Raw genomic sequence first — 15,000 nt, 5'->3', positions numbered from 1 at the left:
TTAACATGTTTATAATGATTAGTTAACATGGTTATAATGACTAGTTAACATGGTTATAATGACTAGTTAACATGTTTATAATGATTAGTTAACATGGTTATAATGGCTAGTTAACATGGTTATAATGACTAGTTAACATGGTTATACTGACTAGTTAACATGGTTATAATGATTAGTTAACATGGTTATAATGGCTAGTTAACATGGTTATAATGACTAGTTAACATGGTTATAATGACTAGTTAACATGTTTATAATGATTAGTTAACATGGTTATAATGGCTAGTTAACATGGTTATAATGGCTAGTTAACATGGTTATAATGATTTGTTAACATGGTTATAATGATTAGTTAACAGGTTTATAATGATTAGTTAACATGGTTATAATGACTAGTTAACATGGTTATAATGACTAGTTAACATGTTTATAATGATTAGTTAACATGGTTATAATGGCTAGTTAACATGGTTATAATGACTAGTTAACATGTTTATAATGATTAGTTAACATGGTTATAATGGCTAGTTAACATGGTTATACTGACTAGTTAACATGGTTATAATGATTAGTTAACATGGTTATAATGACTAGTTAACATGGTTATACTGACTAGTTAACATGGTTATAATGATTAGTTAACATGGTTATACTGACTAGTTAACATGGTTATAATGGCTAGTTAACATGGTTATAATGGCTAGTTAACATGGTTATAATGGCTAGTTAACATGGTTTTAATGGCTAGTTAGCATGGTTATAATGATTAGTTAACATGGTTATAATGGCTAGTTAACATGGTTATAATGACTAGTTAACATGGTTATACTGACTAGTTAACATGGTTATAATGATTAGTTAACATGGTTATAATGGCTAGTTAACATGGTTATAATTACTAGTTAACATGGTTATAATGACTAGTTAACATGGATAGAGGAGACACTAGTTAGCAAATTCACTGTACATTGTGTGTGTTTGTGTGTGTGTGTGTAGGCTACCAACCTCCATTACTCTCTCCTGCTGTCCATCACGCCTTGGGTAGGCAACATACTGCTGCCCCCTCCCCTCTCTCCATACACACTCTCTGAAGGTACACACACACACACACACACACACTCTCTGAAGGCACTCACTCACATACACAGACATACACTCATACTCTGAAGGTAGACACACAATTTTTTGACAATTTGTATATATATATATACATTAACACAGTATTGGATATATACGTATACATACATACACTACCGTTCAAAAGTTTGGGGTCACCCAGACAATTTCATGTTTTCCATGAAAACTCACACTTTTATTTATCAATTGAGTTGCAAAATGAATAGAAAATATAGTCTAGACATTGACATGGATAGAAATAATGATTTTTATTTGAAATAATAATTTTGTCCTTCAAACTTTGCTTTCGTCAAAGAATGCTCCCTTTGCAGCAATTACAGCATTGCAGACCTTTGGCATTCTAGCGGTTAATTTGTTGAAGTAATCTGAAGAAATTTCACCCCACGCTTCCTGAAGCACCTCCCACAAGTTGGATTGGCTTGATGGCCACTTCTTGCATACCATACGGTCAAGCTGCTCCCACAACAGCTCAATGGGGTTGAGATCTGGAGACTGCGCTGGCCACTCCATTACAGACAGAATACTAGCTGCCTGCTTCTTCCCTAAATAGTTATTGCATAATTTGGAGGTGTGCTTTGGGTCATTGTCCTGTTGTAGGAGGAAATTGGCTCCAATCAAGCGCTGTCCACAGGGTATGGCATGGCGTTGTAGTGATAGCCTTCCTTATTCAAAATCCCTTTTACCATGTACAAATCTCCCACATTACCAGCACCAAAGCAGCCCCAGACCATCACATTACCTACACCATGCTTGACAGATGGCGTCAGGCACTCTTCCAGCATCTTTTCACTTGTTCTGCGTCTCACAAAATGTGTTCTTCTGTGTGATCCAAACACCTCAAACGTCGATTTGTCTGTCCATAACACTTTTTTCCAATCTTCCTCTGGCCAATGTCTGTGTACTTTTGCCCATACTAATCTTTTCCTTTTATTGGCCAGTCTCAGATATGGCTTTTTCTTTGCCACTCTGCCTAGAAGGCCAGCATCCCGGAGTCGCCTCTTCACTGTAGACGTTGACACTGGCGTTTTGCGGGTACCATTTAATGAAGCTGCCAGTTCAGGACCTGTGAGGCGTCTATTTCTCAAACTAGAGACTCTAATGTACTTGTTTTCTTGCTCAGTTGTGCTTCTCACATGGAATAGCCTTCATTTCTAAGAACAAGAATAGACTGTCGAGTTTCATATGAAGGTTCTCTTTTTCTGGCCATTTTGAGAGTATAATCGAACCCACAAATGTGATGCTCCAGATACTCAACTAGCTCAAAGGAAGGCCATTTGTATAGCTTCTCTAACCAGCAAAACCGTTTTCAGCTGTGCTAACGTAATTGCACAAGGGTTTTCAAGGGTTTTCTAATCATCCATTAGCTTTTTAACGCGATTAGAAAACACAATGTACCATTAGAACACTGAAGTGACGGTTGCTTGAAATGGGCCTCTACCCTATGTAGATATTCCACTAAAAACCAGATGTTTGCAGCTAGAATAGTCATTTTCCACATTAACAATGTATTGAGTGTATTTCTGATTAATTTAATGTTATTTTCATTGAAAAAAAATGTGCTTTTCTTTTAAAAAATAAGGACATTTCTAAGTGACCCCAAACTTTTGAACGGTAGTGTACATACATACATATATATATCTACATACATACATACATACATGTAATATATATATTTTATTTGGAATTTGGGAGAAATGTTGTCAGTAGTTTATAGAATAAAAGAAAACTAATTATTTTTCTCAAACACATACCTATAAATAGTCAAACCAGAGAAGCTGATAATTACTGTAATCACAATACTGTGTGTATTATATTAATTTATATGGATATTAATGTAGTATATTAATTCAACTTTGTTTCTTGACTTGGTTGTTATGGAGACAGAACCAGGTTGTTATGGTGAGAGAACCAGGAAGTGATGCCCTGACCCTCTGTGTGTCTGTAGTGAAGGCGGTGAGAGAGAGAGCAGAGGAGGTGGGACTCACCACCACGCACGTCTTCCTCCTCTTCCTTCAGGTAAGAAACAACGTGTGATTACAGGCAAGGGTCAGGGATGATTACATGGTAGGGATGATTACAGGCAAGGGTCAGGGATGATTACATGGTAGGGATGATTACAGGCAAGGGTCAGGGATGATTACATGTTAGGATGATTACAGGTTAGGATGATTACATGTTAGGATGATTACAGGTTAGGATGATTACAGGTTAGGATGATTACAGGTTAGGATGATTACAGGTTAGGATGATTACATGTTAGGATGATTACAGGTTAGGATGATTACAGGTTAGGATGATTACATGTTAGGATGATTACAGGTTAGGATGATTACAGGTTAGGATGATTACAGGTTAGGATGATTAGGGTTAGAGGTGATTACAGGGTATGGATGATTACAGGGTAGGGATGATTAGGGTTAGGGATGTTTAGAGGGAATCATGAGTGTAGTAGGAAAACTAAATAATAAATCAATTAGTGCAGTTGCACTGTCCAGATGGACAGAGAATGGACTTCCAGATGGTCTCTGGCAAAGTTAAGAAGAGCAGTTTGGTTATTTTCTGACAGCAGAGGCTTCTTCCTAGCAACCCTCCCACGAGCGCCATTTTGATTCAGTGTTCTTCTTATTATTATTTTTTATAATCAGTATTTTATTGAATTTTTCATATTGTCACATTTAGTCAACACATTTCTCATACAACTTTTTTATAAAACGATAACAATATCACAGAATAACTCTGCAAATCTCTAAATATTATGTTTGGGTTTTTACCTGATTTGTTATTTTTCTTGTGGCTCTTGGGGATATTTTGGAAGGGTGTCCACTTCTAGGCCGAGTTGCTCTCCCGTTGTAAATGATTTCCCTCACAGTGGACTAATGCAGACTGACGTGCTCTCACTAACCTGACCTGTATGGATAACACATTGACCTGTATGGATAACACATTGACCTGTATGGATAACACATTCACCTGTATGGATAACACATTCACCTGTATGGATAACACATTGACCTGTATGGATAACACATTGACCTGTATGGATAACACATTGACCTGTATGGATAACACATTGACCTGTATGGATAACACATTGACCTGTATGGATAACACATTGACCTAAATGGATAACACATTGACCTGTATGGATAACACATTGACCTGTATGGATAACACATTGACCTGTATGGATAACACATTGACCTGTATGGATAACACATTCACCTGTATGGATAACACATTGACCTGTATGGATAACACATTCACCTGTATGGATAACACATTGACCTGTATGGATAACACATTGACCTGTATGGATAACACATTGACCTGTATGGATAACACATTGACCTGTATGGATAACACATTGACCTGTATGGATAACACATTGACCTGTATGGATAACACATTGACCTGTATGGATAACTCATTGACCTGTATGGATAACACATTGACCTGTATGGATAACACATTCACCTGTATGGATAACACATTCACCTGTATGGATAACACATTGACCTGTATGGATAACACATTGACCTGTATGGATAACACATTGACCTGTATGGATAACACATTGACCTGTATGGATAACACATTCACCTGTATGGATAACACATTGACCTGTATGGATAACACATTGACCTGTATGGATAACACATTGACCTGTATGGATAACACATTCACCTGTATGGATAACACATTGACCTGTATGGATAACACATTCACCTGTATGGATAACACATTGACCTGTATGGATAACACATTGACCTGTATGGATAACACATTGACCTGTATGGATAACACATTCACCTGTATGGATAACACATTGACCTGTATGGATAACACATCCACCTGTATGGATAACACATTGACCTGTATGGATAACACAAGACTGACCAGGTTTCCCACCCGATCTCTTTCCTAAAGATCTGTCCTTCAACTGGTTCATTTGGCACCCAATTATTTACCCTCCTGATTCTACTTACCTACTTGATGTAACCATGGCAACTTGGTGTTCACTTATTTTTGCACCTGCACTAATTTCTTTATAATTGAGTTTTCCTACTACAAACATGGTTCCCTATAAACCTGTTGTCAGATAAAAAAGACTACATCAATCTATGATTGCACACAGGGTTCACATACTTTCAAGCAGCACTGTAGATAGATAGTATTTTCCTTTTGTGAATTGATCGTATACAGACATTTCACCATGTGTTTAACTTAACCATGTGTTTAACTTAACCATGTGTTTGCTTATATGCAACATCAGGCGTTAAAGGGTTAACCTGACACGGAGGACGAGGATGTTAGCAGTCCTGTAGCGTCATGGGGTCCTAACCCTCTCCATGGGGTCCTAACCCTCTCCATGGGGTCCTAACCCTCTCCATGGGGTCCTAACCCTCTTCATGGGGTCCTAACCCTCTCCATGGGGTCCTAACCCTCTCCATGGAGTCCTAACCCTCTCCATGGGGTCCTAACCCTCTCCATGGGGTCCTAACCCTCTTCATGGGGTCCTAACCCTCTCCATGGGGTCCTAACCCTCTCCATGGGGTCCTAACCCTCTTCATGGGGTCCTAACCCTCTCCATGGGGTCCTAACCCTCTTCATGGGGTCCTAACCCTCTTCATGGGGTCCTAACCCTCTCCATGGGGTCCTAACCCTCTCCATGGGGTCCTAACCCTCTTCATGGGGTCCTAACCCTCTCCATGGGGTCCTAACCCTCTCCATGGGGTCCTAACCCTCTCCATGGGGTCCTAACCCTCTCCATGGGGTCCTAACCCTCTTCATGGGGTCCTAACCCTCTCCATGGGGTCCTAACCCTCTCCATGGGGTCCTAACCCTCTCCATGGGGTCCTAACCCTCTCCATGGGGTCCTAACCCTCTTCATGGGGTCCTAACCCTCTCCATGGGGTCCTAACCCTCTTCATGGGGTCCTAACCCTCTCCATGGGGTCCTAACCCTCTCCATGGGGTCCTAACCCTCTCCATGGGGTCCTAACCCTCTCCATGGGGTCCTAACCCTCTCCATGGGGTCCTAACCCTCTCCATGGGGTCCTAACCCTCTCCATGGGGTCCTTACCCTCTCCATGGGGTCCTAACCCTCTTCATGGGGTCCTAACCCTCTTCATGGGGTCCTAACCCTCTCCATGGGGTCCTAACCCTCTCCATGGGGTCCTAACCCTCTCCATGGGGTCCTAACCCTCTTCATGGGGTCCTAACCCTCTCCATGGGGTCCTAACCCTCTCCATGGGGTCCTTACCCTCTCCATGGGGTCCTAACCCTCTTCATGGGGTCCTAACCCTCTCCATGGGGTCCTAACCCTCTCCATGGGGTCCTAACCCTCTTCATGGGGTCCTAACCCTCTCCATGGGGTCCTAACCCTCTCCATGGGGTCCTAACCCTCTCCATGGGGTCCTAACCCTCTCCATGGGGTCCTAACCCTCTCCATGGGGTCCTAACCCTCTCCATGGGGTCCTTACCCTCTCCATGGGGTCCTAACCCTCTCCATGGGGTCCTAACCCTCTCCATGGGGTCCTAACCCTCTCCATGGGGTCCTAACCCTCTCCATGGGGTCCTAACCCTCTCCATGGGGTCCTAACCCTCTCCATGGGGTCCTAACCCTCTCCATGGGGTCCTAATCCTCTCCATGGGGTCCTAGCCCTCTTCATGGGGTCCTAACCCTCTTCATGGGTTCTCAGGTGCTTCGTATCGACGCAGAGGGAAGTCTGGGTACCATCGGACAGCGGGACAGAGCGGTGAGTGTATCTCTATCTGTATCTGTTGCCACGTTTATGAACAGTTGCCATGGTTATGAACAGTTGCCATGGTTATGAACAGTTGCCATGGTTATGAACGGTTGCCATGGTTATGAACGGTGTGAACAGCGTTTTTTCTGATACCTGTGATCTGTTTCAGACTGTCTGCAGCCCTCTGAAACAAGGTAATTCATCCTTCATTTGAATGTAGATTCACCCATAACAACCTAGTTATCCACTACATACTGCAGAGCTTTTACATAACCACCATGGTCCTCTTCTCATCCTGACCAGCCAGGTGCAGGGTTAGCCAGCTAGCTAGTCGCCTGGGGGGTATTCCATCAGTGTGGCTAAAGGAAAATCCAGGCTTATTTTGTTAAATGTGATATTTTGTCTCGTGATTGAATTTGTTGTCTAACGTCCAGAGTCCAGAGAGAAGAGGGACTCAAGCACGGTGTCCAGCCTGCTAAAGAGGGCCCATCAGGAGGGCCTGGTGGTGCAGCAGCAGCAGAGGGCCCATCAGGAGGGCCTGGTGGTGCAGCAGAGGGCCCAGGCCTGCTGGATCGCTGTCCAACCCCTGGTCCCCCTGGTCTTTGCCCAACACCCCCCCAACACCCCCAGACCCCCTCCACCCAGCCAGCCAGCGGGTGCAGGGTCAGGGTCAGGGGGTGCAGGGTCAGGGGTGTGTAGGAAGCGTATTCGTCAACCGACAGAGAAAGGCCACGCCCTCATGGAGGCCAGCGCCCGCAGGGCTGGGGGGGCGTCGCCCCAGCCCAAGAAGCCCTGTCGGCACGGCGACGCTCCTAACAGGAAGCTGATTGGTCCAAACGTGGTTCTGGCACCTCAGACCCCCTGGGTCCTCACAGCCAATGGGCTGCTGCCGCTCAGCGGCTTCCAGGTGGGACCTCAGAATGTTCCGACGCCCCTCAGAATGCCCCTCCCACAGCAGCCTCTAGTCCAATCAGATTCCCCCATCGCCTCTCCCTCCCTCCCACAGCCCCCTCCCGTCATCAGTGTCACCAGGTCACCAGAGCCTCCTCCCCCAGCCCCTGGCCCCTCCCCCCCAGCCCCTGGCCCCTCCCCCAGCGGGCTGATGTTTGTGGAGGAGCAGGCGGAGGTGCAGCGCTGGCTGAGCGGCCGGAGGGGGGTGCAGCTCCCGGGGTGTGAGGTGCCCCTGCCCTACCTGCCCCCCTCCGTCAGCAGCCTCAACTCCCTGACCGCCCTGCTGGCCAGCAAGGAGGCCCTGGCCCACAATGCCCTGCTGCTGTTACCCCCTGAGGAGCCAATCAGGAGCCAGGAGGAGCAGGTGGGGGCGGTGCGGCGGCTGGTGTCTGAGCGCTTCCTATCCAACCCCGGCTTCCTGCTGCTGAAGACGCGCTTCCTGTCCTGCTTCACCCTGCCAGCGCTCCTGGCCACGCACCACCCCCGGGACGCCAGGGGGGAGGAGTCTGCTGAGGAGCTGGGGGAGGAGTCTGATATAGCCAATGAGTACCTGTGGGAGGGGCCTGATACAGCCAATGAGGAGCTGGAGGAGGAGTCTGATACAGCCAATGAGCTGGGGGAGGGGCCTGATGCAGCCAATGAGGATCTGGGGGAGGGGTCTGATGCAGCCAATGAGGATCTGGGGGAGGAGTCTGATGCAGCCAATGAGGATCTGGGGGAGGAGTCTGATGCAGCCAATGAGGAGCTGGGGGAGGAGTCTGATGCAGCCAATGAGGAGCTGGGGGAGGAGTCTGATGCAGCCAATGAGGAGCTGGGGGAGGAGTCTGATGCAGCCAATGAGGAGCTGGGGGAGGAGTCTGGTGCTGCAGTGCTGCAGGAAGGACGAACACAACCTGGAGACCAGCAGAGCCTGGAGGTTAGACACACACACACACACACACACACACTCTCTCCTCCTGCCCCTCTCCTCTCCCCTCCTCCCCCTCTCCTCTCTCCTCCTCCCCCTCTCCTCTCTCCTCCTCTCCTCTCTCCTCCTCCCCCTCTCCTCTCTCCTCCTCTCCTCTCTCCTCCTCCCCCTCTCCTCTCTCCTCCTCCCCCTCTCCTCCTCCCCCTCTCCTCTCTCCTCCTCCCCCTCTCCTCTCTCCTCCTCTCTCCTCCTCCCCCTCTCCTCTCTCCTCCTCTCCTCTCTCCTCCTCCCCCTCTCCTCTCTCCTCCTCTCCTCTCCCCTCCTGCCCCTCTCCTCTCTCCTCCTCCCCCTCTCCTCTCTCCTCCTCCCCCTCTCCTCTCTCCTCCTCCCCCTCTCCTCTCTCCTCCTCTCCTCTCTCCTCCTCCCACTCTCCTCTCCTCTCCTCTCTCCTCCTCCCCCTCTCCTCTCTCCTCCTCCCCCTCTCCTCTCTCCTCCTCTCCTCTCTCCTCCTCCCCCTCTCCTCTCTCCTCCTCCCCCTCTCCTCTCTCCTCCTCCCCCTCTCCTCTCTCCTCCTCCCCCTCTCCTCTCTCCTCCTCCCCCTCTCCTCTCTCCTCCTCCCCCCTCCTCTCTCCTCCTCCCACTCTCCTCTCTCCTCCTCCCCCTCTCCTCTCTCCTCCTCCCCCTCTCCTCTCTCCTCTCTCCTCCTCTCCTCTCTCCTCCTCCCCCTCTCCTCTCTCCTCCTCTCCTCTCTCCTCCTCCTCCCCCTCTCCTCTCTCCTCCTCCCCCTCTCCTCTCTCCTCCTCCCCCTCTCCTCTCTCCTCCTCCCCCTCTCCTCTCTCCTCCTCTCCTCTCTCCTCCTCTCCTCTCTCCTCCTCCTCCCCCTCTCCTCTCTCCTCCTCCCACTCTCCTCCTCTCCTCTCTCCTCTCTCCTCCTCTCCTCTCTCCTCCTCCCCCTCTCCTCTCTCCTCCTCTCCTCTCTCCTCCTCCTCCCCCTCTCCTCTCTCCTCCTCCCCCTCTCCTCTCTCCTCCTCCCCCTCTCCTCTCTCCTCCTCCCCCTCTCCTCTCTCCTCCTCCCCCTCTCCTCTCTCCTCCTCCCCCTCTCCTCTCTCCTCCTCCCACTCTCCTCTCCCCTCCTGCCCCTCCTCTCTCCTCCTCCCCCTCCTCCCTCTCTCCTCCTCCCCCTCTCCTCTCTCCTCCTCCCCCTCTCCTCTCTCCTCCTCTCCTCTCTCCTCCTCCTCCCCCTCCTCTCTCCTCCTCCCCCTCTCCTCTCTCCTCCTCCCTCTCTCCTCCTCCCCCTCCCCCTCTCTCCTCCTCCCCCTCCTCTATCCTCCTCCCTCTCTCCTCTCTCCTCCTCCCCCTCTCCTCTCTCCTCCTCCCCCTCTCCTCTCTCCTCCTCTCCTCTCTCCTCCTCCTCCCCCTCCTCTCTCCTCCTCCCCCTCTCCTCTCTCCTCCTCCCTCTCTCCTCCTCCCCCTCCCCCTTTCTCCTCCTCCCCCTCCTCTATCCTCCTCCCTCTCTCCTCTCCACTCCTCAGTGACTTGTGTTGTTTTCCCAGCATCCTTTGCTCACAGGACAGGGAGCTCCAGCCGCCTCCTACTCCGGAATCACCACCCGCACCCGGAACTGCCTCAGCCAATCAGAGAAGAGCTGCCTCAGCCAGGAAGACTCACCAGAATTGGGTTAGAATGACAATGTTTAGTTAGTTAGTTAGTTAGGGTTAGTTAATTAGTTCTTAAGCTGTGTTATATTATTATCTCTAACATTCTGAATGTAATCTGTTAACTATCTTTTGTCTCATTGAATCATTCCTTCTTGTTCATATTGTACAAAGAGAAACTGTTAATAAAGCTTTCCACTTTGAAATGTCTGTGTTGATTATGAGATCAGCCAATCAGCGGAGATTCCTAGAACCATCTATGGAAACGCCCTCTGATTGGGCGATCTGTCTAGTTAACCATATCTAATTGGTTATTGTCGAATTGTCGAATACGATGGGAACCTTGCTTTCAAACTGCAAACATGAAGCTAAGAATCTAGGTGTGATTATAGATTCTGACTTAAGCTTTGAGCCTCACATCAAATCTATCACTAGAAATGCTTTTTATCATCTACGGAATATTGCAAAAGTTAGACATTTTCTCTGGCAAGCTGATGCAGAAGTGTTAATGCTTCATGCTTTTGTTATTACACGTTTGGACTATTGTAACAGTCTCCTTTCTGGTCTTCTCTCAGAAAGCTGTTGGCCAGCTGCAATTAGTCCAAAATGAGTTTTAACCAAAACAATAATAATAATAATGGATTTTATTTATAAAGCACTTTACATTTCAAGAATCTCAAAGTGCTACAGTCAATAAAAGAAACAAAAACAGCACAACACAATAAAGATCACTAAAAACATCAAAAGCAGAAAGGTTAAAAAGACACTGTGGCATAAAACAAAAACAAAAAAAATAAAAAAAAATAAATACAAATCTGGCTACTGGAACGCTTTGTTAAAAAGATGAGTCTTAAGTCCGCTCTTAAAAGAGTCGACCGACTGTGGTGCTCTCAGGTGGGCAGGGAGGGCGTTCCACAGTTCGGGGGCGATGGAGCAGAAGGCCCGGTCTCCCATGGAGCGGAGGTGGGTTTTGGTGGGTTTGAGGAGGTTTGCATTTGATGAGCGGAGAGTGCGAGTGGAGGGGCTGTGGGATTTGACCAGGTCCTTGAGGTAAGGGGGTGCGTTGCCGTGAATGCATTGATGAGTTAACAGTGAGATTTTGTAAATGATCCGAGAGGAGATGGGAAGCCAGTGTAGTGAGTGGAGGATGGGTGTGATGTGATCGTATTTGCGCACTCTCATCAGGATCCTAGCAGCGCTGTTCTGAATGTACTGGAGCTTCTGAAGGCTCTTGCTAGGGATCCCGATGAGAAGTGCGTTGCAGTAGTCGAGCCTGGAGGAGACAAAGGCATGGACTAACTTCTCGGCATCGGGCAAAGACAGGGTGGGGCGGAGTTTTGCTATATTTCTAAGGTGGAAGAATGACGTTTTGGATATGTGTTTAATGTGGGCCTCGTACAAGCAGACGAGCTCATATAACTCCTATTTTAGAGACTACACTGGCTTCCTGTTAAGTTCAGAATAGATTTCAAGATCCTTCTGCTTGTTTATAAAGCTCTGACTGATATGTTCAGATCTTCTACTAGCATATCAGCCCAATAGAGCTCTCATGTAAAAAAGAAGAGGTTTGGTGAGGCTGCATTCTCATTTTAGGCACCCAAATTGTGGAATGCACTGCCAGTTTACATTAGGGATGCAACCTCAGCAAATATGTTCAAGTCAAGACTAAAAACCCATCTTTTTAATATTGCCTTTAAATTACAAAATAATACAATTATGATTATATAATGATTAAAGCACTTTGAGCTGCAGGAAAAGCGCTATACAAATAAAGTTATTATTATTATTATTACAGTCTTGGAACATCACATGGTTGCAGCCATTTGTAACTAATAAAAGTCTAATAGGAGACCCTAGGTTAGGGGAGTAAAGTTCCACAGATGCAGATGATGTTTTTGAGGAGTTCCTCTCAGAGGTGAAATGGAGGAAACGAAAAAGTGAAATGATTCTTCAGACAGGAAGTTGACGGTTGCGTTATTAGACAGCAGTTCCACATTCATCTGATCATTGTGTGTCTGTGTCCTCAGAGAGCAGCTAGCATACGGCTGGGAGGCTAGGTAAGAGGCCAGCTGGGAGGCTAGGTAAGAGGCTAGGAGGCTAGGTAAGAGGCTAGGAGGCTAGGTAGGGGAGGTGTCCCGTGATGACGTCCAGCACCTTCAATTTCAGTGGGAACAGTGTCGTTGGTCACCCTTTTTTGTCAGTGCATCAAAGTTTGGTGTCAGTTTGGTTGTGGCAATTCTCAGGACAGATCTGAGGTGTTCATCTGTTAACTGGGATCTGTGGCGTGATTTGTTGATGTTCATCACGCTGAACGTCTGCTCACACACGTAGGTAGAGCCAAACAACACCAGCATTCTCTGTGCCATCTCCCTAATGTTTGGAAACTTGGCTTCGCTTAGTGAAGCATAAAACTCATTCAGTTTAAGGGAGTTGAACTTCTCCTTTAAGACAGAGTCACATTGAAGATCAATGCGGTGCTGTTTCATAGTCTTGTGACAGGGGACATGACAACAGCTGAAGTAACTTGTAATTTTTTTCTAAATCAGAGAACCGACAGCAGAATTCTCTGTGCAGGTCGTCCAGTGATTTGCTGTATTTCTTCACATGTCGAGGGGCCTCTTTCAGCGTCGCTAGTGTGGGGAAATGAGCTAATCCACAGCAAAGCAAAATCACAAAGCCAATCTGCGTCGCTCAGCTCAGGAAAATCGTCGGCTTTGCTGATTAACTAAAGAAATGAGCTAATCTCCCCTTTGAGCTCCCACACTCGTTGACATACTTTCCCCAAACGTAACCAGCGGACATGAGTGGTAAAGCAAGTCTGATGATCAGCATCAGTTCAACTTAATAAATTGACGATGCTGAAGACCCCTCGCTCGTATAAAGTTAACAACTTTTACGACTGGCTTCACTACATGATCAAGCTGCAATACAGACTTACACAGGGCTTCCTGATGGATTATGCAGTGTAGGAAAATTACATCCAGCTCAGGGTTTTCCTCTTTCACCTTATCCTGGATTCTTTTCAGCATCCCGACTTTTTTTCCTGTTAAGTTTGGGTCTGTATGTCTGTGGTGACATTGGCAAGTTTACACCACGGCAGCTTCAGTCTCTCTGTCATACAAGTCCTCTCCTCGTGTTGTCCCCTTTAGAGATTCCATGGTCAAACATTCCTGTTATCTCAAAATTGTCATTAATCCCTCTGATCCCTGCTGAGCAGTGTCTTTTACGTCGTTACTTTCGTCCAGTGCTAACGAATATAACTTTCTACGTGATAAACACATTTTTTCTAATTTGTTTTTGCTCTCTGGACACAAGAGACCTGCTGTCTCTACCATGCATTCTTTCAAAAACTCCCCTTCTGAGAAAGACTTGCTGGATAACTATGGGCTGCCAACCGCCCGTTCTTGCGTTGACTGTTTGCTAGCGTAGTTAGCATACTTGGTGGAAAACAGTTTCTTGGCAAATACGACATACAGCCTTTGATCGGACTTCGGTGAAAAAATATTTAGCTGTCCACTCCTCATAAACACTTGGCACTCACTGTCAACTTTTCTTTTCTTTGGTCCACTCATTGTTACAGAAGGGCTCAATGCAGCAAACAGTAGCAAAGGTGAATTAGAGAGGATAGACCAGACTCAGTACAGGTGAGTCAGAGAGGACAGACCAGACTCAGTACAGGTGAGTCAGAGAGGACAGACCAGACTAGGTGAGTCAGAGAGGACAGACCAGACTCAGTACAGGTGAGTCAGAGAGGACAGACCAGACTCAGTACAGGTGAGTCAGAGAGGACAGACCAGACTCAGTACAGGTGAGTCAGAGAGGACAGACCAGACTCAGTACAGGTGAGTTAGAGAGGACAGACCAGACTCAGTACAGGTGAGTCAGAGAGGACAGACCAGACTCAGTACAGGTCAGTTAGAGAGGACAGACCAGACTCAGTACAGGTGAGTCAGAGAGGACAGACCAGACTCAGTACAGGTGAGTCAGAGAGGACAGACTCAGTACAGGTGAGTCAGAGAGGATAGACCAGACTCAGTACAGGTGAGTTAGAGAGGACAGACCAGACTCAGTACAGGTGAGTCAGAGAGGACAGACCAGACTCAGTACAGGTGAGTCAGAGAGGATAGACCAGACTCAGTACAGGTGAGTTAGAGAGGACAGACCAGACTCAGTACAGGTGAGTCAGAGAGGACAGACCAGACTCAGTACAGGTGAGTCAGAGAGGACAGACCAGACTCAGTACAGGTGAGTCAGAGAGGACAGACCAGACTCAGTACAGGTGAATCAGAGAGGATAGACCAGACTCAGTACAGGTGAGTCAGAGAGGACAGACCAGACTCAGTACAGGTGAGTCAGAGAGGACAGACCAGACTCAGTACAGGTGAGTCAGAGAGGACAGACCAGACTCAGTACAGGTGAGTCAGAGAGGACAGACTCAGTACAGGTGAGTCAGAGAGGACAGACCAGACTCAGTACAGGTGAGTTAGAGAGGACAGACCAGACTCAGTACAGGTGAGTTAGAGAGGACAGACCAGACTCAGTACAGGTGAGTCAGAGAGGACAGACCAGACTCAGTACAGGTGAGTTAGAGAGGATAGACC

At 47.2% G+C, this 15,000-nt stretch overlaps 1 protein-coding gene and 1 long non-coding RNA gene across 2 annotated transcripts in view; both read left to right on the top strand.

Moving 5' to 3' along the window:
• Positions 1 to 3,152, top strand: part of LOC308159339 — a 5,373-nt gene extending 2,221 nt beyond the window's left edge. The window contains exons 2-3 of the long non-coding RNA XR_013937476.1: positions 997 to 1,093; positions 3,083 to 3,152. This is a non-coding gene — a long non-coding RNA (uncharacterized lncRNA). The remainder of the gene's footprint in view (positions 1 to 996; positions 1,094 to 3,082) is intronic.
• The window catches only part of LOC308159113 (uncharacterized protein), a gene marked incomplete at its 3' end in the record, with an annotated part of 40,827 nt that extends 32,282 nt beyond the window's left edge, over positions 1 to 8,545 (top strand). The window contains exons 20-23 of the mRNA XM_080532866.1: positions 6,839 to 6,895; positions 7,056 to 7,080; positions 7,321 to 8,494; positions 8,539 to 8,545. Of these exons, the coding sequence (XP_080388992.1) occupies positions 6,839 to 6,895; positions 7,056 to 7,080; positions 7,321 to 8,494; positions 8,539 to 8,545 (1,263 nt within the window). The remainder of the gene's footprint in view (positions 1 to 6,838; positions 6,896 to 7,055; positions 7,081 to 7,320; positions 8,495 to 8,538) is intronic.
• Positions 8,546 to 15,000: the final 6,455 nt, after the last annotated feature.

This window comes from Nansenia antarctica (assembly GCF_963989245.1).
Source record: "Nansenia antarctica genome assembly, chromosome: 5".
NCBI classification, from domain to species: Eukaryota; Metazoa; Chordata; class Actinopteri; order Argentiniformes; family Microstomatidae; genus Nansenia; species Nansenia antarctica.
The sequence above is the reverse complement of the archived record's forward strand: the minus strand, read 5'-3'. Positions and strand labels throughout refer to the sequence as shown.